Source organism: Tiliqua scincoides, chromosome 3 (genome assembly GCF_035046505.1).
Source record: "Tiliqua scincoides isolate rTilSci1 chromosome 3, rTilSci1.hap2, whole genome shotgun sequence".
Taxonomy (NCBI): domain Eukaryota; kingdom Metazoa; phylum Chordata; class Lepidosauria; order Squamata; family Scincidae; genus Tiliqua; species Tiliqua scincoides.
In genome coordinates, this window is record NC_089823.1 from 90,977,009 (window position 1) to 91,003,109 (window position 26,101).

The 26,101-nt window shown below is 42.0% G+C and overlaps 1 protein-coding gene and 1 pseudogene across 3 annotated transcripts in view; one reads left to right on the plus strand and one right to left on the minus strand.

Moving 5' to 3' along the window:
• Positions 1 to 26,101, plus strand: part of NPAS2 (neuronal PAS domain protein 2) — a 72,887-nt gene that overhangs the window by 18,968 nt on the left and 27,818 nt on the right. For all 3 annotated transcript variants that reach the window (XM_066618956.1, XM_066618957.1, XM_066618958.1), the window contains exons 2-6: positions 5,016 to 5,069; positions 11,972 to 12,120; positions 14,599 to 14,690; positions 23,623 to 23,712; positions 24,879 to 24,999. In XM_066618956.1, the coding sequence (XP_066475053.1) occupies positions 5,016 to 5,069; positions 11,972 to 12,120; positions 14,599 to 14,690; positions 23,623 to 23,712; positions 24,879 to 24,999 (506 nt within the window). The remainder of the gene's footprint in view (positions 1 to 5,015; positions 5,070 to 11,971; positions 12,121 to 14,598; positions 14,691 to 23,622; positions 23,713 to 24,878; positions 25,000 to 26,101) is intronic.
• LOC136646709 (5S ribosomal RNA) lies at positions 6,418 to 6,534 on the minus strand (annotated as a pseudogene).

A 26,101-nucleotide genomic window follows, 5' to 3' on the forward strand; every position in this document is an offset into this window, starting at 1 on the left:
TTCATTGTGGCTTTTAAAAGTTTTTATTTATGTCATTAGAAGATTCTGGGGATCAGTTGCATTCCTGCCTTTTACTACACAATTGCCAACAACAGTTCTTCTGGATATTTGTGCTGTAGATTTGTGCAAAATCCATTTACTGCTGCACACAAATGTTATAGAATTCCAGAGTATTTTAACCAAGCCCTCTTGCTGATGATCTTGAATAATTCACAGTGTTGCTTTCGAGAACCACACTGTGAAAATTGACTACTAATCCTGGAAATCAAACAGGTTAGGATGAAGATAGATGTAATGTCAGAAGAAAAATCACCATGTACTTATTTTAAAACATTTACAGTAGTGCCTTGGCATCTGTGGGAGTTTCGTTCCCAGAACTCCTACAGACGCCAAAACCTGCAGATAAACAAATCTGTGGTTCAGGGCATGCCAGACCTCCAAAGGTCTGATCGTATCCAGAGGGTATTGTGAGGCCCGAGGAGACCACGTGTGGAAAAGCCAGAAGTGCCTTTCTAAGGCCTCCCAGAGAGCAGCTCAGTCCTAGTTAGCATTGGGTTGCCCATATGCAAACTATCTAGTAAACTGGTCATAGCAAGATACTGAATAATTCTTTCCACTATGGGGGAGGGATACCCCGATGAAGTAAACTCCAAACAACCTGAAACAGCTTGACTGGGTGATGGTCTGCAGACACTGTGGTGGAGAAAAACAATTTCTTCGCTGACATGATAATCACAGAGTAGGTTCTGTGGACTCTAACTAGGGCAACTGTATATTGTAATTCAGTGTTTCTCAACCAGTGGTATGGGAACTACCAGTAGTACTTGAGTTGGTGTCTGCTGGTACTCCTGGGACCCCTGGACACTTGCCACCTGGCAGTGAGACCAGAAACACGACCCAACAAACAGTGGTAGGAGGCTCAGCTTGGCGGGCAGAGTTCCAAAGCATGTATTTCCATGGTCAAGAAAGCCCTTCCGTCCACTTTGAGCCTCTTACTGGTGTTTGTCATGTTGCATCTGGCCTCCTGACTCAGAAGTAACTGGTAATGTCATCACCAGTAACTTCCAATGGTATTTTGAATAGGTGGCCCATGTGTAGTGGTACAATGAAGGACAAATGTTGAGCAACACTTCTGTAATTGATCACCCAAACCAGGGCACAAACTGAGAGCTTCCTCTCTGCAGCTTCATCTCTGCCATTGATGCACCCCTTCCTCACCCTCAATATTTTTCCTCCACTGTTGCTCAAGACATCTACCAAGTCATGTCTCCTGACACTGCCCGTATAGTTTTCTCAGCAACTACGTACAGTACAATAAAACACGCACTTAATACCAGATGCCAGATTCTGCATGCGTACCATAAGCTCATAGATGCATAATATACAAGAAGTCCTTAAAATACCTCATATGACCAGCTTCATGGGTCCTTTATTGCTTAGTTGCTGCAATCAACTGAGAAAGAGAGATGACTGCGAATGGACCATTACAATCGCATCATCCATTGCATGGAACAATGTTGTTGAAGTGACCTACTTTTCTTGTTTTGCCATTCAGAAGGCTAATCCTGTTTAGCATTGCTGGGAGGAAGCAGGCACACCAAAGAGTGCTCTGAGTTGTGCAGATGGCAGTCTTCATTGATGAATGTTTGTTTAAATTGTTTGTTCTTTTCTGTGAAGTGTGATAAGGACAAGGTTAAACTCAAACAGCCGAAGCGGGCCATTTTGCGAAAGGTTGATGCATAGAATTATTCATTAGAAGTATCTGTTCATATAAATTTGGCACCGCAACTTTCTTTCAGAGTTTTCAAAACAATTGACAAAAAGTTAAAAGCAAACAACCTTTCTCCCCATTAATCCGAATCAGTGCTCTTTTCTCCAGGCCTTGGCTTTATTGACTTTGCTTTATACGTTTCTGATTTTATCACTGAAAAATAATGGGGAAAGCCAACAGTCAGGCTGTGGCTCATAGAAGAGCACATGTTTTTACATGATACCTCCAAATGGGATGGAGAAAAATTCCTGTCTGAAACCCTTTATAGATTTATACACTTTCAGACTGTAAGCCTTTGGGAAATTAACCTGATTTTTTTTTTTAACTTTATGTAAAGCACTGTCAAAATGGATGGAGCTATATAAATCAAAAGCAATAATAATGCCACCAAACTTAAACAAAGTCAATAACTAAAATACACACTTACTGGGTTGCCCCTCATACTGGCTCTTCCAGGTGCTGCCATCTTGGATCTTTCGAGATCTCATGAGATTTGGGTACCACCATCTTGTATCTTGTCAGATTTTTGGAAACCATTGCATTGAGCAATAGAATAAAAACACAAAATTTAATATAACTAAAAAAGTTTTGATGATACCAAAAAAAAAAAAAAAAAAGCCCTACTATTATCATTGGAATGTGTGCATCTGAATCATATAAGAAACAATAAAAATTAAACATAAACAATTCTTGTATTACGAATCAGACTTGTTTGTATGAAATGTATGTTTCTAAGTAAACATGTATTGTGCTGTATGAGACTGAGGGCCCAATCCTGTCCAACTTTCCAGCACTGATGAAGCTCTGCCAGTAGGGCAAGCACTTCATCCTGCGGTGTGGAAGCAGGCATAGAAGCCTCTTCAATGCAAGGGGAACATTCCCTTACTTCAGGTCGGCATTGCAGCTGCATCAGGGCTGGAAAATTGGATAGGATTGGTTCCTAAGGCTGCAATCTTATGCACACTTCTTGAGAGTAAGTCCCATTGAAGACAGTGGGAGTTACTTCTGAGTAGACAAGCATAGGATTATGCTCTGAGCTAGGAATCGGGACTTCCCTAATTCAATTTCATCTTTGCCATGAACTCACTGAGGCCTCACATCCTCACCTTCTCAGTTGCAACATGAAAATAATACTACTTATCAATATGTTTATTGTAAAGATTATATCAAGATAATACAATGCGAAGTGCATTGCACATTTTCAGAAAGTGCCGTACAATTGTTAAGTTTTATTAACTTTGCTGGTTTCTTTTTCAGAAAATAATTGAAATTAGAGGGAGTTTCTTTTGACTGAATGTGTTTACGATTCAGATGAAATAATTAGATCTTTGCAAAGATTGCATTGGGGTTTCTCATGGCCCCTACTACACTAAGAGTCACTCACTTCAAGCAATCTGTTTTTGTGATATTCTATTGCATTGTCTACTCATTGTCATATTAGTGTTTTGGCTGTATGAGTAGCCTTTAAAGATAAAGTATTGATAACAATACTAAATAAACACTACAATTAATCAAATAAATGAGTAGCTTTCAACCAAATCCAATGGCTTTCCCATTGCAAAATATAGGTAAAGAACACTGCCTGGTCACCATGGCTGTGATGAATCATTGATAACCTTTACAATTCAAGTAGCCCATACCTATCCAAGCCTTGCTCTGATGGAACTTGTGTTCCATCAGTGCAAGATCCAGGCTGCTGACATGACAGCTGGAGTGCCAGTGCTTGGGCTGGTAGCCCTGGGCACCTAGAGCACAGAACACCGACAGACACACCGACATGTGCCAACAGAGCACCTAGACCCTACTGGAGCAGGTAACTTGCCATAGGGGGTGTTCTGGGGAGATCTGTGTGGGGATCAGGGTCACTTGGGCACATGTTGAAGGTGGGCTAGGGGTGGATAACAGCGGCAGCAGCTTCACCAAGATCCTGTGCCCCAGCCTGGCCTCGACACTCCCCCTGAATCCTATTAGATTTGCACCAGCCAAAGAGCCAATGCCAATCCAAATAGGCTCATTGGGGTCCATAGGGTTCATACCTCTCCACTGCTGTTTGGTCTCCAGCTGACCCATAGCATGCACTGGAAACTGCACCAGTGCCACTGCATGCCAAGGGCTGGTCCAGGATAAGATTGGGCTGGAAATCACCTATGTACTATGAGGTACTGTTTTATGCCTTTTCTAATTTTCTGATTGGCATGCTTAATGATCACTCTCTTGTGTTTTCTGCATATGCTCTTCTTGCGTGTGTTCAACTGATACTACTGAGATTTTGTAACTGAACATTTTATGGTTGTTAAGAAGAATGTTCTTTTCATGTTTGTGGATTGACTTGAATTTGAGATGTTAAAATAATTTTCCTTTAGAGATGCTTCCGATGACATTTGAAGTCCTCTGTAGAAGCTGCAATAAAGAGTAGGGCTGACCTTAGACGTTGCAGGGCCCAATTGGAAACATTTTGCAGGGCCCCAGGTTCACAGCCAAGGGCTGTAGAACCTTAGAGATATCAATAAAATGGATTGTAGACTTTGCATCTCTATGGTAGAATAAAAAACAATCAAAATGTGCACTTAAAAATGCATGTGAGTTAATGGACCAAATGGATCTAAACACATTTTAATATAAAATTGCATACAGGACTAGATTATCCTAGCATGGGGGTCCCTTAGGTGTGGGGTCCCATTGAGAGCAATTGGTCCAATTGGCTTAAAGCTGGACCTGATAAAGAGAATGGATATATGGCTTGGAGAGTTGTTCAATGGCCAGGATAGAATCCTACTTCCTCCATATAATCCTTCTGTTCTCCACGGTACTACCACTACAACTGAGTGTGCCATTGCTGTGCCAGACTTTCTATAATACACCATGTCAAAGTGTATTACATCTCACTCTGAATCATCCAGGAGCTTGTTCCTTTTCAGGATTCCATGTGGTGTCACTCCTGCTCCATTGTGGATAGCCTGTGTGTTGGTGCCAGCTATCAGCTGCTTCAAGATGCCTGTGAAGAGTCCATCACACTGTGCTTGCCAGGCACAAAAGGAACAGGATTGCAGTCCAAATGTGGTTATAATCTGGTCAAAACAAGCAAACAAACAGGATCTCATGATGATTCATAGTGGTGCTGACTTAAAATACACTTAGATGTCATGATGGGTTAAGTAAAGCAGTCGTGATTCTGTTTGAAATCTAACCATTACAGAAATCTAGTGCAAGGATGTGTTACAGCTATCCTGAATTCTTTCAACAGAAAAAGCTGCTTAGACAATCTAATGGATGAAGATGAAAAAGACAGGGCAAAGAGGTGAGTGCTTTTTCTCCTTCATTTTCTTTGCCTTCATATTCAGAACTGTTAGCTTTGTGGGAAACTTAATTGTATCCTTGCTGAAGCTATCTTCCTCATTCAAATAAGCAGAAGAGAAGAAAAAAAAAATAAAGCCTCACACAACTTGAAAAACAATTGACTCTCAAAGCACTGTTCTTGAAAAATAAAGGGCCATCAGAAGCCCTTCCTATGAGTAAAATCATTGTGCCAAACACAGTACAAGGTTTTGTTTTCAGAGCCTAATATCTGAACACGCAATGCCCATGTTCCTCATGAAACCATATTCCTAGAGTGCTTGAAGCGCTTTTTAAAAACTGGCAAAACAATAAAGAAACATAAAAGTTATAATGGGTCTTAGATCACTTTTTGTTATAAGAAATGCATAGATTCTTAGAAGATATCATGCAACTCACTGTAGGCTACATAAAAAGGTTACTCTTTCTCTATTGTAGACAGAACTGTACAGAATAGACAGATACAAACATTTTATTTTGGTGACTAGGTATTTTTTTCACTTGGTTACTTTTTGATTTTTATTCATTTTATTCACTTGTTGGTAGACTGTGATTATTATTTTTTTATGATATGTTGATTGATGCTTTTAATATGCAAGCAACCTTTGGTTGCTAAATGCAGAAAATGCAGGGTGGAAATGGTTTAAAATAAATACAGATAAATTTTAGTTTATTTTAAAATTTATTATCAAATGTCTCAACTACCTTCCCAAAATAACTGTTCCAAGCAGCATACATAAAGCCAATACAATAAAACAGTGGTTCTCAAACTTTTTAGCACTGGGACCCACTTTTTAGAATGACAATCTATCGGGACCCACTAAATGTGATGTCATGACTGGAAGTGACATAATCAAGCAGGGAAATGTTTAACCCCCCCCCCCATACAACAGAATCAAAGTGAGTGAGGCTGCAATCCTATCCACATTTACTTGGGAGTAAGCCTTATCAACTATAATGGGACTTACTTCTGAGAAGACATGCATAGGATTGGACTCACAGAAATATTTACAGTATTTACAGCCCAGTTCTATCTTCTCTCCCCCCCCCCCCTCCACTGGCTTAACTGTGCCAAAAAAATGCATACTGATTTAAATTCCTTCCACCCCATAATAGGTCACCTTGGACTTGCGCTAGTGAAATCGCTGGTGCAAATTTGAAAAAAGAAAGGGGGTAGGGAGCCTGCTGCCAGAGGTTCTAAGATTAGGCAGACTCCATCACCACTGAACCCGCTCCGTCCCTCAGTGTATCCCCCTATTGCTCCACTTATCAGGTTTGGTTGGCAACCTTCAGTCTTGAAAGACTATGGTATAAGCCGACAACATCCGGTATTCCCAGGCGGTCTCCCATCCAAGTACTAACCAGGCCTGACCCTGCTTAGCTTCTGAGATCAGACAAGATCAGGCATGTGCAGGGTAACAGTTGCTGCTTATCAAGCTTGTGGGTCTGATAAAGCTCCATATCCAGGCCCCTGGAAGCAGTTGCAGATTAAGCAGGTGGCCAGGGGTGTGTGTGGCAGGCCACTGGGGTTTCTGGGGGCAGTGGCACACAGGGCGCCCCCATGGCACTCCGAGTGTCTCCCGGGCACTCCGCAGGGGACACATAGCACTCATTGCTTAAAGCAGCAAGTGCTGTGATGTTAGGCCCACCTTCCCTCCCACATCTCCATTTGGCTCCAAAATGGAGACTTTCCAGTAGTGGGGGATGTAATTAAACTATACAGTGAGGACTCTCAGTTGTAATAGGAGCTGACTTTCCTTTGTTCTCTTCCTGCCTGCTGGAGCCTCCTGAAGAGACACCAGGCAAGGTGTGCAAATCACTGATAGAAGTGATGCTTGGTAGCCAGACATAAGTGCAGATGTCTTGGTAGCCAGACACTTATGTTTTAGTAACCAGACAAAACTGCACTGACAGGAAGTCAGGGCAGGATGTTGTGACCGAGGGAGGCAGCATTAGAGAGTGAGTACTAGTCAAGGGAGGATCGAAGGATGTGAGTGGCACAGTCATTTTTGTTAAGTCAGAGTGGACATTGCCCATTTTAAGGTAATAGTGGTTATTTACTACTCAGATTGTTAATTGTGCTACACAGTAGAGAAAGAAATTAAAGGGAACACTGCACACAGAAAGGTTGGCTCATGTGATAATTGGGCTTTCTCATATCTTAAAAATATGATCAACATTTGCACATTTTTTCTTCTGTCATTTGCTGCTAATGAGTTCCTAGATAAGAACAAAGTGTTTATTTCTGTACATCACCTGCTTAAGGACACCACTTCCTACTTAATGACGTCACTTCTGGCTCTCAGAAGTGCTGTAGATGCTAACTTCAGCCCACTGTATGAGATGAATTTGACACTCCTGAACTAGCATAATCTCCTTTTCTAGCTCCTGCATCTGGTGCTGGGTGATCCTGAAATCTTGTATCTGGCAAATGTGGAAATTGCATTATCAAAGGAGATATACCACCATTTGTGTTGATAGTTAATTTGGTGAAAAAATGTGATTTTACCACCAAGCAATACTTATAGCTTGCTTCCTCCGCTTACAGCCCAATCTTATTGGGGCTATATGCTGGCAGAACATGCATGCCACCAGCATAGATTGCCTTACAGCAGTTGTAAAACACACTATGGCAGTGTGTGAAGTTGCATGCTGCAGGAGCACCACCAGAGAGGCTGGAGTGGCCTCTTGCACCCTAGCAGATGGACATGGGCCTGCTGACAAAGGTGAGAAGAGAACAAGTTGGCGATAGGGCAAGGGAAGGGTGGTTGATTGGCTGCTGGAAGGAGGCAGGTTCAGCAGCAGTGGTGGATGCTGAAGCCTAGCCCCCTTCCTGAACCCAATCCCATGTTGCAGGTCAACACTGCCCTGTGGAGCAATTTCACTAGCACAGGCCTAAGTAGACCCTTTGCACCATGGAAGCTTACCCCTGGGTAAGAGAACAAATGTTTCCATACCCAAAGGAGACTTCATGACTGCCCCCTCCCACGCAATGCAGTGGTAGTCATTTTGACATCTCTGCTGTGACAGTGGGGATGGTAGTGGTGGGGAAGGATAGGATTGGGCTGCCAGTCTATAACCTGCTGGAGGGTTGATGGTAGAAGAAGAATCCGCTCCCTCCAATGCTAATATTGTGCCTGGAACTCTCAACTAGGAGCATAATTTCTATCCCATTAAACATGTTTGCATCTGCCTCCTGGTCTACTCCTCCAGTTCACCTCTTCCTAAAGGTAGAGGCTGTAGACATGATGAAAGTAAAGCTACTGAAAGCAAATATGCAGAAATGGCCAGGGATGGGCAACCCAATCCTAAAGGTGGTGCTACTGCCAGATGAGCAGCACCAAAGTGGCTACCACTGCATCCTGTGACCCCCATGGCAGCCGCCGGAGGTCTCTTTTGGTGGGAATTTCGTCCCCTTTCCCTGGGGAAATCCGCAAGCCCTGCAATGGGGCTTCTCAAGTCTGTGCCAGCTATTTTGCCAAAGCAGAATTGAGAGACTCTGTGTTGGGCCTTCTGGTCTAATACAGAGTTCAGGATCCGATGGAGCAGTGCTCTGCTGGTCTCACCCCCTCCTGCCCCACCCCATCTACCATCCTCCCCTACCCTAGAACACCTTCCCCAAACCCAAGGCTCTCAGTGCTGCCCAGAACTTTTACCTATCTCCAGGCATCATCCAGCTGTACTGGGCTCAGCACTGACTGTCACTGGGCTGGTACAGGCGCTGACAGCGCAGGGTGTCACGGCTATGCCTTATGACATGTTTGTGACACCCAAGGTCAGCACTGGAGGTCAGCACAGGTGCTGGCCCAGCACCCCACTGGCCCAGCTCACGATTTGGCCCTAAGTTACCAGCCCCAGCTCTGGGGAGGAAGGCAAGGCTTACACTAGATCAAAAGCTTCCAAAGCATTGTACAAGCAGTACTATATTGCTCAGGGGAAAAGAGCTTTGAATAAGCTTCTCTTCACTGAAAGAAGAGGAGGTATTTATACCAGCTGGATGAGTCCAGAAAAAATAACTGCATTTTGGTCATGAATGTGAGTCCAAAAGGCAAGAGATGCACAAGGGAAATGTGTCCTTGGAGATGTTTCTTCTAACCCTTTTAATACTAAAAGTGTATTGTAACAATATGAAAAGAAGTTAAAAGCTGCATTTGTTTTCACCCTCATAATGTGGTCCTGTTTCATATTAAACCTTTTTCTCCAGAGGCAGCAAGGCAAACATTCTCTATATCAAGGAAACATTACATATTTCATATTATTCTTGAAACTGGAACAAGTCTCTATTATTACATGTTGGTACAACAACACTGATAAATCCACACAAAGGAGATTGCTATCCTCTCATTTGGGGTCCCTGAGAAAATCGAAAAAGGTTTGTTGCAATGAAAGGCTATAATAACTGTGAGATCTGACCGACATCTGGAGCTTCACAGCAGATGTTTAATAATATCCCCCCCCCTTCCTGGGAGCTTTCTCATTTTTGTGAAACCAACAGATTAATTGGCTTATAGAGAGCCTTAGATTAAATCTGGTTTAGTTTTCCCACCATGTTTCTTTTCTTTTTTTCCTAATGAAAGAATTTCTAGCAGAGGCACTGCTTTTTGATTCATTCTTATCTCTTTTCCTGTTTCTTCATTCCCTGCAGCTTTCCTAATATAGGTCATGTTACTCTACTACTTAACTTAACTTTCTCTTTCTAATTCATGCATTATCAAAACACAGAAGTCCAGTATCCTGTATGAAAACAAGAATGGCAAATGCCACTCTCCTACTTACCTGGGTGTTATTACTATTCTTGTTGTAAATACACAACGTTTTGGGCACCAGTAATGTGATAGATAATGTACACAATATAGAAGTTGTTATCCTGAATACAGAAGTGTGTAAGCAGTACTGTATAGAGCAGTGGTTCCCAAAGTTTGGAGCACCAGGCAGTGGCGTAGCTAATGAATGTGTAGTCCGGTGCAAAGCTCAAAATGATGCCCCAGAAGTGTGGTCACAACTGGAAGTAACATCACACCTGGGCTTTTTTAAAAGTGCAGATTGGGGGGAAACCTGCCTCCTACCCCCAGCAACTCACCACCCAATTGATCTGCCATCTCCCACCAGTCAGTGGCATAGCTAAGGCAGCTATCTCCTACCTGGGCTCAAAGAAGATTCTGCAGCCCCCCCCCCAATGACAAAATCAAATTTAATTAAGTAAAGAAATAAAATGTGTACTTTCTTAAGTAAAGAAATAAAACTTATTGGTTTGAGACACTATGCTGGGGCGAAGAGGGATGGATATCCTCCTCCTGCTAAATATAAGAGGAGCACCACTTGAAAAAGTGCCTCTTTACAAGTTAGCAGGAGTAACTATATTGTGGTACATGGAAATGAGAGCTGACTCATATTAACACCTTATTGGTTCTATGTTGTATCATAACATCTCATTGGCTCTCAGATCAGTCTCATAGGTCAGTTTTGAGTTAAAGAAATCCACTTTTTGTTCCTTAAGGAAGTTGTTTTCATTTTCTGGTTAATTGGCCATAACTTTTGATAGAAAACAGATATTCTCATGTGGTTTGTTTCATTGTATTCTGCATTAAATTACCTTTCCAATGATATATAACATGATGGTACTATTCGTACATTTTCACAATTTTGGCCACTAGTGTCAAGCTCAGCTTGTTGCCACCCCTAAAGTTTGTTGCCCGGTGTGACTGCTACCCTCCGCACCCCCTTAGCTATGCCACTGGCACCAGGACCCACATTTTTAAGTGACCCTCTATCAGGACCTACCTAAGTTTACCAGACTTTTAAAAAAAAGATGTTTAAAATGTTTTAAAATGTTTTATTTATGTATACGTAATAATAACCAGAAAAAAGATCCTCAAACATTTATCTCCCTACATTTACGTATGCTTGCAAACTGCAGGAGCTAAGCTCTTTGCAGGTTAATTAGCAGCTACAGTATCTGATTTTTGAATAGCCTCAGGGCTTGAGGCAGTTAGTAGAGGTGTTTGTTTCCAGTAAGTAAGCTAGTAATTTACATCCTAAGTCTTACAGAATACAATGGGCTTACTTCTGAGCAAGGTGAATAACATCATTTTCAAACACCTCTAGCAATTAGTTATCTGATCTTCCATTCCCCTTGGCGACTCACCAAAAATCAGATGGCAACCCACCAGTGGTTCCCGATCCACAGTTTGGGAACCACTGGTATAGAGTTTTTGGTGCAGGAGCCACTGAATGGAAAACTCAGGGAAGTTATCTGTGAGTGTGAGAAGTTTTTTCTTTAAACAGTTCTTTTTCTTCCCCCAAGACCATCCCAAACTGCTTTTAAAATTCAGGGGATTTTTTTTCCCCCATGGCATCCCATAACTTGGAAGAGTTTTGGAGAGGGTTTGTAGGACAGCTACTGAGAGGGAATCTCAGACATTAAGTATGCTGCTGCCTCTGTGAATTGCAGGTTCACAGTTGGGCATCCCAACTAGTGTTCCCACTGTCAGGCACTCTCTCCACAAATGGAAGCCTCATTCAGGAATGGAACTACGTCAGGGTGCCACCCACTGCTTGCTAGAGAAAAAGTAACAAGATGGCAGCATGATGACCAAGAAACATTGGCAGTAATGTGAACATAATTTGGCATAAACCCTGTGGTGCTTTAGTTTGTGTCTTTTTTCCCTGTACTGTGATTTCTTTCACGATTCTGGAGAGAAGAAATAAAAGGGGTGAAGTCATAATCCCTTTTGATTTTTGTAACATTCCAGCTTTCATCTCTAAGTTTGCTGTTATTATCTACTTTTCTTAATATCACACCATAATAAATAATAATTTTGAGTGATTGCACCTGTGGCGTTTTAAACATATGTCTTCTGTTCCTAGGGCTTCACGTAACAAGTCTGAAAAGAAGAGGCGTGACCAATTCAATGTTCTTATCAAGGAGCTCAGCTCAATGCTTCCAGGAAATACCCGTAAAATGGACAAAACGACAGTGCTTGAAAAAGTCATTGGCTTTCTTCAGAAACATAATGGTAACTAAATTAAGCAACCACTCCTGCTGTTCATGCACTGTCAGCTTTTTCCCTTCAATAATATCCAGTCTTCTTGAAGAAGTCAACACAATACAGTAGGAGTTGGTTTTCCAGGTTCAAAGATGCAGAGCAGATGAAATTCTGCTCTGTACGAGGTGTGTCCAGAAAGAAATGAAAATGATATTTTAAAAATTCTTTTATTGAAAATTTTTACAATTGTCTCCTTCAAAGTATGCACCTTGCGAGTGTACATAACACTCCCACTGATTTTTCCATTCTTCATAGCATCCCTGGAAGTCTTCAAGTGGGATGGCGTTCAGAGCCTGCAGAGTGGCTCTTTGGACATTTATCCACACTACCAAAATGGTGTCATTTCAAACCATTCTTCATCTTTTGGTTATATGAAAAAGTCACAAGGAGCCAAGTCGGGGCTGTAGGGTGGATGGGGAACCACTGTGATGTGTGTTTCAGCCAAAAACTCTCTGACAGCCTAAGCGCAGTGACTCAGTGCATTGTTGTGATGAAGGATCCAAGTTGAGCCATTCTCAGAACATACACAAAAACTCTTTGTCTCAAGCGACCAAGAACTTGTGCAGATGAGTGCAGCTTCTCCATACGCTTTCCTCACCATTTCCAAAGTTTCTGATGCACTTTTACCCAATTTCACACAAAATTTTATCGCGTACCACTGTTCCAAACTCACTTGCATTATCCTTAATACGAGGCACTTGAACAGTATGTCACGAAAAAGAATGTCTTGACTCTGACAGGGCTGGAATGCAACTGATCAGTGTTCTAACATATTTATTTATTTTATACAGGTATTTATATACCGCCTTTCTTTGGTCCTCAGATTTCTCCTCAGACTTTAATCCAAGGCGGTTTACATATGCAGGCTGTTCTAAACCCCCGTAGGGATTTTTACAATTGAATAGTTCTAGTCTTTCATAGAATTCGTTCTAGCTGGATTCCTTCCCAGTCTGGCCTCTCTCTGGCCCTTCACCTCCCACGCTCCACTTGACGGCAACTCCTCTCTGCCACCTAGGGTCAGCTCATCAGTATATCAGTGTATGGTCAGTTCTCCGGTACTTCCGGTTGTTTTGAACTGGCAGCCTCAGAACTTCAGGCATACATATACCTGGCACCCCACCCCAAGTGACCTTGGTCACCTTCTCCCTTCACAGAGTCCTTCTCAAGCTTGAGAAGGACTCTGTGAAGGGAGAAGGTGACCAAGGTCACTTGGGGTGGGGTGCCAGGTATATGTATGCCTGAAGTTCTGAGGCTAATTAAATTTTGCCTTGAACTGCCCTGAGAAAAATGTGTACAGGTGGAGCCTATTTATTCGCGTGTGTTCCGTTCCGTGACCTGGCGCGATTAAGAAAAGACGTGTTGTGCTAAATTCCATAGAGTTACGCAAATACGCTGCAGCCTGACACTTGGGGCTGGAAGGAAACTGAGGCAGCTGTTATCAATCCCCTCCCCTCTGCTCCTTCGCCTCCCCCTCCTCCGCTGTGTACCCAGCTGGACAGTTGCCAGCTGTCCCAGTTCTTTCACAGGTGGAATGCTGAGCTTTTAAGAGTCCAGTCCTATGCGTTTCTACTCAGAAGTAAGTCCCATTCTAGTCAATGGGGCTTACTCCCAGGTAAGTGTGGATCAGATTGTAGCCTAAATCTCATGCTTTGGCTTGCTGGGAAGACTTGCATGCTGGGCTGTTTTGTTTCCATAGGCTGGAGCTTGGAGAGCCTGCACCATCTCGGTCTGAAGGGGGGGGGGGTTCGGCAAACACTCCCTGGGTTTTTTAAAGCAATCCCCTCTGTTGCTGCTGCCCCTGCCCCTGTGTGTGTGTGTGTGTGTGTGTGTGTGTGTGTGTGTGTGTGTGTGTGAGTTAGAGAGAGCGAGAGCTAGCTCCACCTTGCTGCACATGTTCTGCTTACAGATGTTTTCAGCTCCCCCCCCCCTTCCCCTCTTCAGCCTCGGCTGGCTCAGGGGCTCCAGGATTCTTACTGTTCCTTCGCAAGGGGAACCTCTTCCATGGCTCCAGGGCTATTTCCCCGCCTCTTCAAGGCGGAGCCTTTTTGCAGTGTTTGGGCTGCCTGCCTGAGATGCCAGTGAAGATGCAAAGGACAGAGTCCTTTGCAGGAGGTGTGCAGATGCAATTTGAGGGAGTGAGATGCCAGGGAAGGGCAAAGGAGGCAAAGGTGTGTGCGACTTTCAGTTCCCCAACCTCAAGAATTGCAACCATGAATGCAAGAAACCTGCAAGAATTGAGACAAATCTACAGATAAAAAATCCGTGCATAAATAGGTTGCACCTGTACAAGCACTCATTGACTATATAAAACTCTTACAAAAATCAGGTCTTAAATTCTCCCACTGCAGATTAAAAGCTGTGCATCGAACTGACATTTTTTGGCCCATCTGGGTTATACATTGTCTTGCTTACTGGTAGATGACTAATAGAATATTCTTGTTTGTTTAGAATTTTCAGCACAGACAGAGATTTCTGACGTTCAGCAAGAGTGGAAGCCTTCCTTCCTCAGCAATGAAGAATTCACCCAGCTGATGTTGGAGGTTAGATATGCAACTTTTGCAAAATTGCGAATGTGTACATTGATCCAAACTAAACTTAGCTGCTTTCAAAATTATCCAAGCTGGGAAATTGTGGTCCACAGCTGCAGATGCTGATAGGGCTTTTAAAAAAAAACAACTGAATGCATTTGTGTGTGATGATTTGTGTCCATGCACACCCACTGCCTAACATGAAAGCTGAGAAGGTTAACGGACAAACCCATAACACAAGAAAAGTCATATCTTGAATATATTCTTTCTTGTGCATTCATATCAAAGCGCTCGGATTTCATGTTGGAAATAAAAATGCAGAGCATGAAATATGCCTCATGCTCAGGGTGACCAGACATCCTCTTTTTCCATGTCACGTCCTCTTTTCTAGCCTCTTGTCCTGGGAAAGAACTTAGGGTGCAATCCTAACCAACTTTCCAGCACTGCCATAGCTGTGCCAGTGGGGCATGTGTTGCATCCTGCAGTTGGGGGGGGGCAGTCATGGAGGCCTCTTCAATGCAGGGCAATGTTTATTCCCTTACCTAGGAGCTGCATTGTCCATATGTTCGTGCTGAAAAATGGGTTAGGATTGTGGCCTTAAATGTGCTCCTTTTCCCTATCAGCAGGCAGCACATAGCCTTCTTGTAATTCATAAATTATATGTAATAAATTATATATAATGGAGTTTTAAATTTAATGATAAGTAATATAGTGTGTGAACTAACTACATGAAATCAGTATACAAGTGTTCTTAGCTTTTATTTTGTCATGTCCTACGTTTTTTGATATCCTACATTTTGGGGAACCTTGTTCTCTTTTGCATTTATGACATCTGGTCACCCTGCTCCTGCTCATTGGCCTTAGGTGTTCTTTACAGTTTAATATCAGCGTGCTCAGGCCCTTTCAAAAATCCAGAGAGGCCTGTACCACTTCATCTTTTGAGTACCGTACCAATAATAATAATAATTGGCACTCTTGGTGCAATTTCAAAACATCTTGAAGACCACCTAAATAACATAGGGACCACAGAAATTACCTCCCACCAACTTTACCAGGAACAGCTTACATTATTTACAACAATACATTATTAACAACAATATTTATCAAAATATGATAAAAAATAAGGCAACCCAGGTCCTTGGGAAGGACTCAATGTCTGGATAAAACAAACCAGTTGATAATACCTGTCTGACGGTGCAAAAAATATAACAGTTTGAGGCCTCTTTGAGCTTGAGGCCCAGGCCTGCCCCCCACTGCACTCTATTTGACCCTCAGAGTGTTTTGTAAGACAACAAACATTTTCAATATCTAGGGCAAGCAATTCTTTTACCGTTAGTTTATTCTTATTTATTTCTAATATTTTACTCTGCCTTTCTCAAAACAGCTTCACAATAAAAAAGCTTCACAATAAAAAAGGATGCAGTCATATTAGACTAATTATAATAATTTTCACTACTTTAACATTAAGTTGTTTGATGTCTAAATAGCTGGCATTCTATTTTAGATACTCAGAAGACATTTTAGAAGATGTTAATGTCTATCACAAACATATTTAGAATGGTGGCTTTTAGTTATGTCACTATGCAAGTTATATAACATATATTATATAAAACATAAATATTTTGTTTTATAACAGAAATTGTAAGTTGATGTAAGTTCTTATGAATGCAGTGTAGAGTCAGTATGACGTATAAGTGAACTGATGCACTTGAATGTTCTGTCCTTGTGTGTACGGATAGATGGATGAATGGGAAAGATAGTAGCTTTTTAACAACCCTTTCTTGCATTAGAAATATAATAAATAGGCTTTAATTAAAACTAGATAATGTATGTCAAGTTTGCCAGTTTCTATTCTGCATTGCTAACATTTTTGTATCGGGACTCCTCTGCTTTTAACAACTGTGTGACAAACAAAAATTCAACTGGTAATTTTTTTTTTCTCCATCACTGCATCTGCAGGGTAGGAAGGACTTCACCTGCTGAATTTCTGATTGTGTTGCAGCTGTTATCAGCTTCCTTTTGAACAGCCATGGCTGTTTCAGCTGAGTAATCTTTGCAGAAAAACATGTTATCCTTATGTTTCACAAACTGTTTGCAAACACAGAAATAAAATTAGAGTAATGTTTGAATACATTGACTTGAGTTTTCCATAAAATTCTGATGAGAGCCCATATGGAAAATGCATAATAGATTCAAAATAAATAATTTACTCAAACAAGTCTCTATGATCATGAATCCAATGCAACTACTGCTGGGGGATTCTTTCTGCTCTTGGTTAAGAGCTACTGTAATAAGGTGTTATGGAAACATGAAGTCCAAGAGCCTGATGCGCCTCCCAGAGGCTCATGGGAATATTTAGAATCTCAGCTTTCTTTCTGGATGCAAAGAAAACATTGAATAATGGGATGAAACCTTGTTACAGGGTCAGAAACAAAGAGGCAAGTTTTCCATGTTGGTTGTCCTACTTTTTGTTGTGGTGGCAAGAGGGGAGTATAAATGTTATGTAGTTATTTTAGTTACATTTAGTTCATGGATGAATGCAAGAAACCATGACACACACTTAAGCTTTAAAAGTGCTTCCACGAATTAAGAGCATACGTACTTGTAGAACAAGTCCAGGCAACATACAGTCTAGGCCAGGGGTGTCAAACTCATTTCATACCGAGGGCCAAATGGCATTCATGATTTCTTCTGAGGGTCGGAAGTGATGTCGTTAGGCAGGAAGTGATGTCATTAAGCAGGTCAAAACCAGAAATAAGCACTTTTTCTCACTTAAGAATTCATTAACTACAAATGACAGAAGAGAAAACACACAAATCTTGATCATATTTCAAGATATGGGAGAGCCCAATTTTTGTGCGGGCTGCCCTTTCAGCAGTAACACCTCAGCACTGCTCAGCAGCTGAGAGCCTGAGGGCCGGATAAAAAGCTTCTGCAGGGGGACAGAGTTAATACTCGGTGCAGTAGCAGGGAACCTTGGAGGGCTCTGGGAGGGAATTGATAAATAGAAGTGTTTTCCTAAGGACCTCAACAATGAGGTACTCTTTGTTGCCAAGAAGAAGGAATGAAGGCTGAGAGCTTGAACGGGACAGTCTCTTGAGACGGCGGTTTCAGAGATAACCCCCTGATAATGCTCTGTGCTGAATCACATCATATCCCGGGCGCCATCTTCAGAGACGATTCGGACAGCTGAAGACTCCTTCCTCCCCCTGGCCTAGATAAAACATGAAAGCGAACAAAGCCTTTAACTGTGAGTAACCAGTTCATTAAAAGGCTATAAAAAGAACTGCAATCAAGAGGTTGGAAGGAGGGAAAGATAACTTTAAGATTATTTACTTTGGCTTGTAGCCACCCAGCAGGGAAAAGAGAGAACCTGGATTTAAAGAAGACGCTGCTGGAGTAGTTTTTTTTTTCTTTTTTGTAATAAGTCTGACTGGAAGAAAAGGCAAGAAACAAGTCAAGATAAATAAGGGAAGATAAAGGATCACCCTGTTGGAATGGTATGCATGGAAAAGAAATAACTACACGCAGACACTCGCTTATAAGTCGATCTCACAGATAAGCCAAGGGCAGGTTTTGAGCCCCAAATCATGGAATTTTCTATGGCCCTTGGATAAGTCGGGGGTTAAATTTAGGGGGGTCTGACTATAATTTTGTCTGATTTTACCTGAGGCCAGATTCTGAAAAATAACCTTCCAGTAATTGTTACCTAAAAACTGTAGTTTCTAATTTATTAAAAATACAATAAAAGATCATAAGATGCATTTTTGTTCATAAACTTTTAAAATTCTGGTCTTCACAACATTTGTGTAAACACTGTCAGAGTAAGTGGCTATAAACAACATACCAGCAGAACCATCAGTCAAATCCTTCTTTAAGGTACGTGGTGTGTGAAGCCAGAGGCTCCACATATAACATGCAACATAAAACATGCAATTGGAAGTGTGCAGTTCAGTTCACAGCAGGGAGACAAGCAACTAGGATTGAGCTGTGCACAGTTGCAGCCCTCTTTACTCAGAAGCAAAGCCATTGCTTTCCCTGGTGTTATTCTTAAGTACTGGTGCATTGCAGCCTGGGACCTTGTTTCAGATGGAGATTCTGGAAGCAGATTTTCCACCTGCTTCCTGCTTCTCAGCCCATTTCCATGCCCCCCTTCACCTCCCAGAGGACTCTGCCCCACTCACTGCATTGACCCAGGTATAAGTCAACCCAGGATCTCAGGCTCTATTTTTAGGCATGAATTTTTTGACCTATAGACAAGTATATATGCTAATCTTTAAAGGTTGGAATAACTTTCACTTTCGATTTCACTGCAAAAGGCTTGACTCAGGCTTGAACAATTAAAGATACACTAACTTAATTTGACAGTGTTATTGACTTGAATTGGATTACTGACCCACCCCTTTGGGTATAAAAGCTTAAAGATTACCCTTGGCAAGAAGGGATGCAAGATAATAAGACCTGGATGACTCTTTAACTGTTGGAACGATTTGACATTGGTATTGACTTGAAGTGGATTATTGACTTACTCCTTTTAGATATGAAATTTGGGAATTAGCCTTACAAGAAGGTGAAGCAAGATAATGAGACTTGGTAGATTCTTTAATTGTTGGGCCATTTTATTTTTGTTTTTTATAGCCAGAGCTATATTGGCTTGAATTGATATTGATAAGAATGACATCAAAAAATTTAAAGGATGTTAGTGAAAGCCAGACCTCATTAATGGATATGTTGTGGGAATTCAGAAATGAAATGAAGGAAGAGGTTGGAAAATTATCTGAACAAATGAAGCAAATAAACTCCTCCCTGACAAACAAAGAAAAGAATGGAGGGGATGGAAGAAAGAATGGATCAAATGTCAGATGAAACTAAAGAATTGGAGATTTTTGTAATGAGACAGGAGATGGAAAAAGCAGCATTTATTACTAGAACTCAGAACTTTCAGGAAGAAAAAAGAGGGAACTCTCGGAGAAAGAGAGCACGTCGTTTCAAGAAGAAGAAGAATCTTTGGATTAAATCCAAAAAGAATAGAATGGAGAAAAGAGAGGGATCAAGAAATATAAGAGAGTGAAGAAGAAAGAGGAGGAGGAGCAGTGGGAGAAGCAAGAAGGAAAATACCAAGAAGACAGAGAACAAGGAAAGTACTAAGACAGAGAGTGAAAACGGCTGAACAACAAGTGGAAATTTTCTTTGTAGATATTAATGGACTGTATTCTCCTCAGAAGTGAGTATTCCATTAATTATATCAAATCAAAGCAGATGTAAATGAAAACAAATTTGGAAGATAACTTAATAACAAATATTAAGATAAGTAAAGTGGTGTTAAGATAACTAAAGCGGTATCTTCTAAAGAGAATTTATATAAAATGTTTTATAGATGGTATGTAATTCCAGAGAAAATAGCAAAAATGTACCCTGGGTCATCAAATAACTGTTGGATGCAAAGCGATTGAGGGAACTTTTTATTATATGTGGTGTATATGCAGAAAAGCAAAGAAATATTGGAAAATGATATAAACAGTTACAAGAGATATTGAATTGTGTAGTACCATTCAAACCGGAAATATTCCTCTTAAATGTGACATCAGAAATTGAAGACCAATATAAGAAACATTTTATTGTACATATCAGTATAGCAGCAAGAATATTGTATACGCAAAATTTGAAGCCTTTATATGACTGGATAAATAATTTTAGTTAAACAATATTGACTGTTTAGTTGAATCATTGATTTGTATAATGACAAATATAATTTTTGTATCAATGACTATTTTTTTCTTTTCAGTTGTTATTGATTTCTTTTTTGGATTAAGACATGTGGCCAATACCCTCATGTGTAACCTGTGTAGTCCCAGCCTAAGTTTAACTCATTTTCCTTACCTGTATCTGTAATAAATAAATAAACTTTGCACCAAAAAAAAAAAAAGCTTCCACAGGCCACATCTGGCCCTTATATTTGACACCCCTGGTCTAGGCTCCATGCAACAACACAATCCTATGCAAATCTATTCAGAAGTTCCATTGAGTTCATAGCTTACTCCCAGGTAAGTGTGCATAGGATTGCAACCCAAAAAACTTTTGTGCAGGCCACGGCCTCTAGCAGGAGTCGTTACTATAAGGTCAGGTCTTGTTATCCGCTAGAGCAGCAGTTTTCAACCACTGTGGTGTGGCATACTGGTGTGCCGCGAGGCTGCCTCAGTTGTGCCGCAGGATCAGAGGAGGCAGGCAGCAGCTGCGTGCCCGCGAGCGGGAGAAGCGGCTGCTTTGAGCCTCCCGCTGCAGGCAGCACAAGCAAGGGAGCAGCCAGGGAAAGGGCTGGTTGTGGCTGCTTTGCATCCCATGCAGCAGTTGAAGAGTCTGCTTGGAGCTTGCTCCTGCTACTGAGCACAACTCAGGCTGCAACCTGATCCTCACTCTCCTGGGAGTAAGCCCCGGTGGCTACTATGGGGCTTACTTCTGAGTAGACATGCTTAGGGTTGGGCATGAAGGAGGTTGTTGCCTGCCTGCATGCTGACTGGCCAACACGAGAAGCCTGGAGGAGCCAGGAGGTGGGAGCATTGGTGTGAGTGAGAAGAGGGAGCCAGAAGCAGGCAAGCAGGTACATAGCAAGTGAATCTGCTGAGGCTCCCAACCTAAGGTTTCAGGATCCCTGAAAGTCCTTTTCCTTGCCAGTTTGCCTGCAACTCCCCAAAGCAATCCTCCCTGCACTTTGGGGCTTTTAGAGGAAGGGTGCTGGGCTACAATCCTATCTACACTTTCCTGGGCATAAGCCCCATTGACTATAATGGGGCTTACTTCTGAGCAGGCATGCATAGGATTGGGCTCTGGAGGTGCTACCCATTCACACTTACCTGGGCGTAAGCCCCATTGACTAGAATGGGGCTTACTTCTGAGCAGGCATGCATAGGATTGGGCTTTTGGTTGCACTCTTTTTTCTCAAATACACAAGCAGGCAATTGGCACTTCTCTCTCCTCTTCTCCCCCACCCCAACCCCTTCCCCAGGAATGTTTCCCCCCCAAATCTCACAATCACAGTTAGCAACTCTCTTACTGTCCCTCCCCTCACTTGTCAGCACCTTCCAAAGACACAGAATCACTGCCTCACATTCTCTTTCTCCCCCACCCCCAGTTTAATCCTGCACTTGTTTCAATCATGTCTCCTCACTGCCCCTCACCCACATTCTCCACTATGTGATCAACCTGTCCTGTCTTTGCCAACACTTTCGGGCACTTTTGATAAGAATTTGAACATATAATTTTTCCTCCTTTTCAGAAACCACATATACTTCTCTCTCCATGCTTCTTGTCAATTTTTTTGTCATGTAATGATTTAATTGTATTAATTTTATTAATTCAAGATTAACTGTAATGTAGTAATTTAATGTAAGTAAAAAACTGGTAGTGTGCCTTGACAATTTTAGTGCCTTGTCAGTGTGCCGTGAGTTGAAAATGGCTGTGCTAGAGTTAGGTTTCTGGAGAACCTAGTGGATACCAAATTAGTGGATACTGAATCCTCTTCACCTTATAGTCTATGAACTTTATGAACCTGAATCTTGAAGTCTATGGGACTGGGTGATAGCGAGGGGTCATCAACATCTCAAATATCTGATGCTTCCTCCTCTATGCTGGCTATCTCTTGACTTGTTGAAGGTTGCTGGCCCAAGAGCAAGGCCTCAGAGTTCAGCAGTATGGAGGGGGTTGCTTCACCCATCCTCCTCCTCCACCTGTATTTGGCTTCTTCCCTGGGTTTGCCCCAGCCTGAGAGCAGCCCTCATGTAGCCTTCCAGAGACCTCTCATCATCACCAATATGTGAAGGTTCAGCTGGAGTCCCCAAGTTAGTGCCCAAGATCAAAATTGACCAAATGCAGCCAACTTTTTTTAAAAAATTGGCTGGATGCAATTACTGCAACCCTCTCCCCCATCAGCCATATAATGTGTAGACATCTCTTCCTTTCCTCCTGTATGACACCAGTGCTACCTTATGCTCATGAGGAAGCCACTGTTTCTTCTCCTCCTCCAGCAATCTCTCTCACTCCCACCTGCCTGCTCATAGCTGTGCTGAGTCCTCCACTCCCACTCCAAGTGCACTGGCATAGTATTCACAAATAATGAGAACAAAGTTGCAGATAATGAGAGGTAGGTGGTAATTCTGCCCCTTGCAGATAAGCAAATTCATGGATAGCGAATTCACATATAACAAGAACTGACTGTATTTCCATCTTTAAACATTAAGCTTGTAACTCTGATAGCAGTGGAGAAACTTGGAAACGTTAAAGAATTGGAAGCACAGGGGCAAGCCATAAAGAAGTGCCCAGTAATAACATTTAAATTGGACATGAGTGCAAAGAATCCCCATCCAACATATTTCACCCATAAATTTTCTTGACATCTAGTGGCTCTTTTGTGTCAACTCAGTCATGACTATATCTGATGCTGCAGGGCAGTGATTCCCAAACTGTGCACCGCAACACCCCAGGGTGCCACAACAAACTCACAGGGGCACCATGGGATGTACCTGGCGGCCACTTCTTCCCAGCTCTCCCTGGCACCACCAACTTGGCCAGGCCAAGATCACATGAGGGCTTGTGCACGTTTTGTGAGATCTTGTGGCACAGTGCCGCCACTTGAGAGACAGCACCATGAGAGAAGGGTGTCATGATCAGGGCGTGTTTGGGAACCGCTGCTGCAGGGGAAGGGGATAAAACCCAGGTTGTTGGGGAGAAACCAAACCTTTCCTGATCTCAGTGAATACCCGCTGAGCTATGAGATTCAAATAATAAAATATTCCTCATAAAAGTGTCCAATTTTGCTTTGAAACCACCAGAGTCATTTTTAGGACTTTAAACTCTAATTATTGGAAACCTCCTTCTGATCATCTGAAATTTGTAATTATTCATTTGTAACTACTAGCGCTCATGCTCTTCTTTCCTTCTTCTTCATCAGGCTTTAGATGGGTTTGTTATAGCTATTACCACAGATGGAAGCATTATGTATGTTTCTGACAGCATCACTCCTCTTCTTGGACATTTACCAGTGAGTAATCCTTGCACATTCAGCTTGCAGCCTAGGCATGCTCAGGTTGTTGCTGTGGATTAGGCTAACCCTATTGCTATGGGGGAAAGATTCATCAGGAACTATATCTGACATAGTTGATGCTAAAACCGATTAAAATACTTTTTGAGGAAGGCTTGTATGACATATTCCTGCTACTTTAAATGCATGCTTGAATCATTGGTAAAGGGTAAATCCACTCCTTTAGCAGCCTCAAAGATTAGGCACAGACTGTTTCAAGGAGAGGATGGAGTTGCCATAACAACTTATCAGATGGACATGGTTGTTTCTTATTGGATACAGTTTTGGATTAGTGCTAAATTGCTAACTTTTGCAATGCTCATGGCTTTTTCTGTGTTACATGAATTGGTTTGTTTTTATTTTTAATTGTTCTGTGATATTGCCTATGACTCATGTAAAATATGAAGATGCAATTGGGACTGAAAAGAAAATAGTGAAGATGGGCTTATATTAACTATCACTAATTCACACAGTAAGAACAATGCTAGGTCTAAAATCTGAAGAAAATATTCAGGCCAGTATGCAAAGGGCTGCCTGTCATTTTTTATGTGCACAACATTTCAGGCTACTTGTCTCCACTACAGCTTCTCCAGTTCCCTGAAAATTGAAGGCTTCTGAAGGTTGGAGACCCTCCTATTAGAATGTGGAGGTTTGCAGCCAGTAGCTAAAAACAGCAGTACTTAGGGACGTGCACGGTTTTCACTGCGTCCTAACCTCTCCACTGCTTATAGTCAATATGTTTAGTATAAAACCATAGAACAGTATGTACACTTCTGAAAGCCAGGATGTTGTAGTGGCTCTGGAGTTAGACCTGGAAGAACCAAGTAAACAATCCCTGCTCAGTCATGAAACTTCCTGGGTTGACCTTGGGCCGGTCACTCTCTCTCATCCTCATCTACCTCACGGGGTTGTGATGAGGGCTGAAGAAGGAAAGGAACTATGGGCAGCACCCTGAGCTCCTTGGAGGAAGAATGGTATAAAAATGTGAAAAATAAAATAAACAATAGCATTTGAGAATTATATACTGGTTTTTAGGTTTGTGTTTTATGAGTGTGCAAGGAATGATTGCAGATAACATTAATGTCTTTTTTCTTTTTTGTCTTTTCATAATTCACATTTTTGTACAGTCTGATGTAATGGATCAGAATTTGTTAAATTTCCTCCCAGAACAAGAGCATTCAGACGTTTATAAAATTTTATCATCTCACATGCTTTTGGTGGATTCTGCCTCTTCTGATTACCGAAAATGTAAGTCATTTCTCCCATATTCACTGAACAAAAATCATAGGGGGGGTGATATATATTTCTCTTGTAAAAGTCTGCATTATGTATCTTTGAGCACAATCCTAACTTGCACTGGAAATAGGCAGGCAAGCAGGCTTGCACTGTATCCAGTGCAAGCTTGGGGCTGACTGCAGGCCAGCCTGGGGCAAGGAGAAATGTTTCCCCTTATGCTGTAGCAGCCCCAATAGGTCTACTTGAATCTGCGCCACCTGATGAGGTGGCACAAATCCAAGCAGCTTGGGACTGCCCAGGGCCGCCCAGGAACGGGGTCAGGATCCAGCATAACTGCCGGCTCCTGGTCCCATCTCCCGCTCCCTGCCCACCCACCGCCTGTCCTCTCCCCACCGCGAAATTGGCCCAAGTCCACTCTAGGATTGCGTCCTTTCTGTTTTGCTTCTAAAAGCACAATGCTGTGCATATGTACTTGGAAATAAGACCCAGTACTGTGTTTATTGGGGCTTATTCCCATGCATGTGTGTCTAGAATTGCAGCCTAAATAGATTTCATAGATTTTGTCTGAAAGAATTTTGTATATTAGTTCTCATTTTCAAGCAAATGGGATATATCTACAGAAAACTACTCTTCTGTGCAATTTTAAAAATATCACCACTGCATTCATTTTGCTTTAAAAATGAGATTATTTGCTATGTTAATAATACATATTGTTGAATCTTTAGAATTAAGGAAAATTCTTATTACAGCTGAAAATTAGACTCATCTGTATGAGAAAAACTTGATTCATTCATTTTTTTCTTTTCTTCAGAGCATGAGGGTGCAGTCCTAACCAACTTTCCAGTACTGACTGGCAGCCCAATCCTATCCAACTTTCCAGCACTGGTGCAACCGCAATGCAGCCATGGGGTAAGGGAACAAATGTTCCCAAACCTTAAGGAGGCCTCTGTGACTGCACCCCCAACACAGGAAGCACAGGCACTGGACTGCACCCCATAGGCACAGCAGCACGGGCACTGGAAAATTGGATAGGATAGGGCTGTTAGCCACAATGCAGCCCCAAGGTAAGGTAACAAACATGCCCTTACCTTGAGAAGGCCCCCTTGACTGCCTT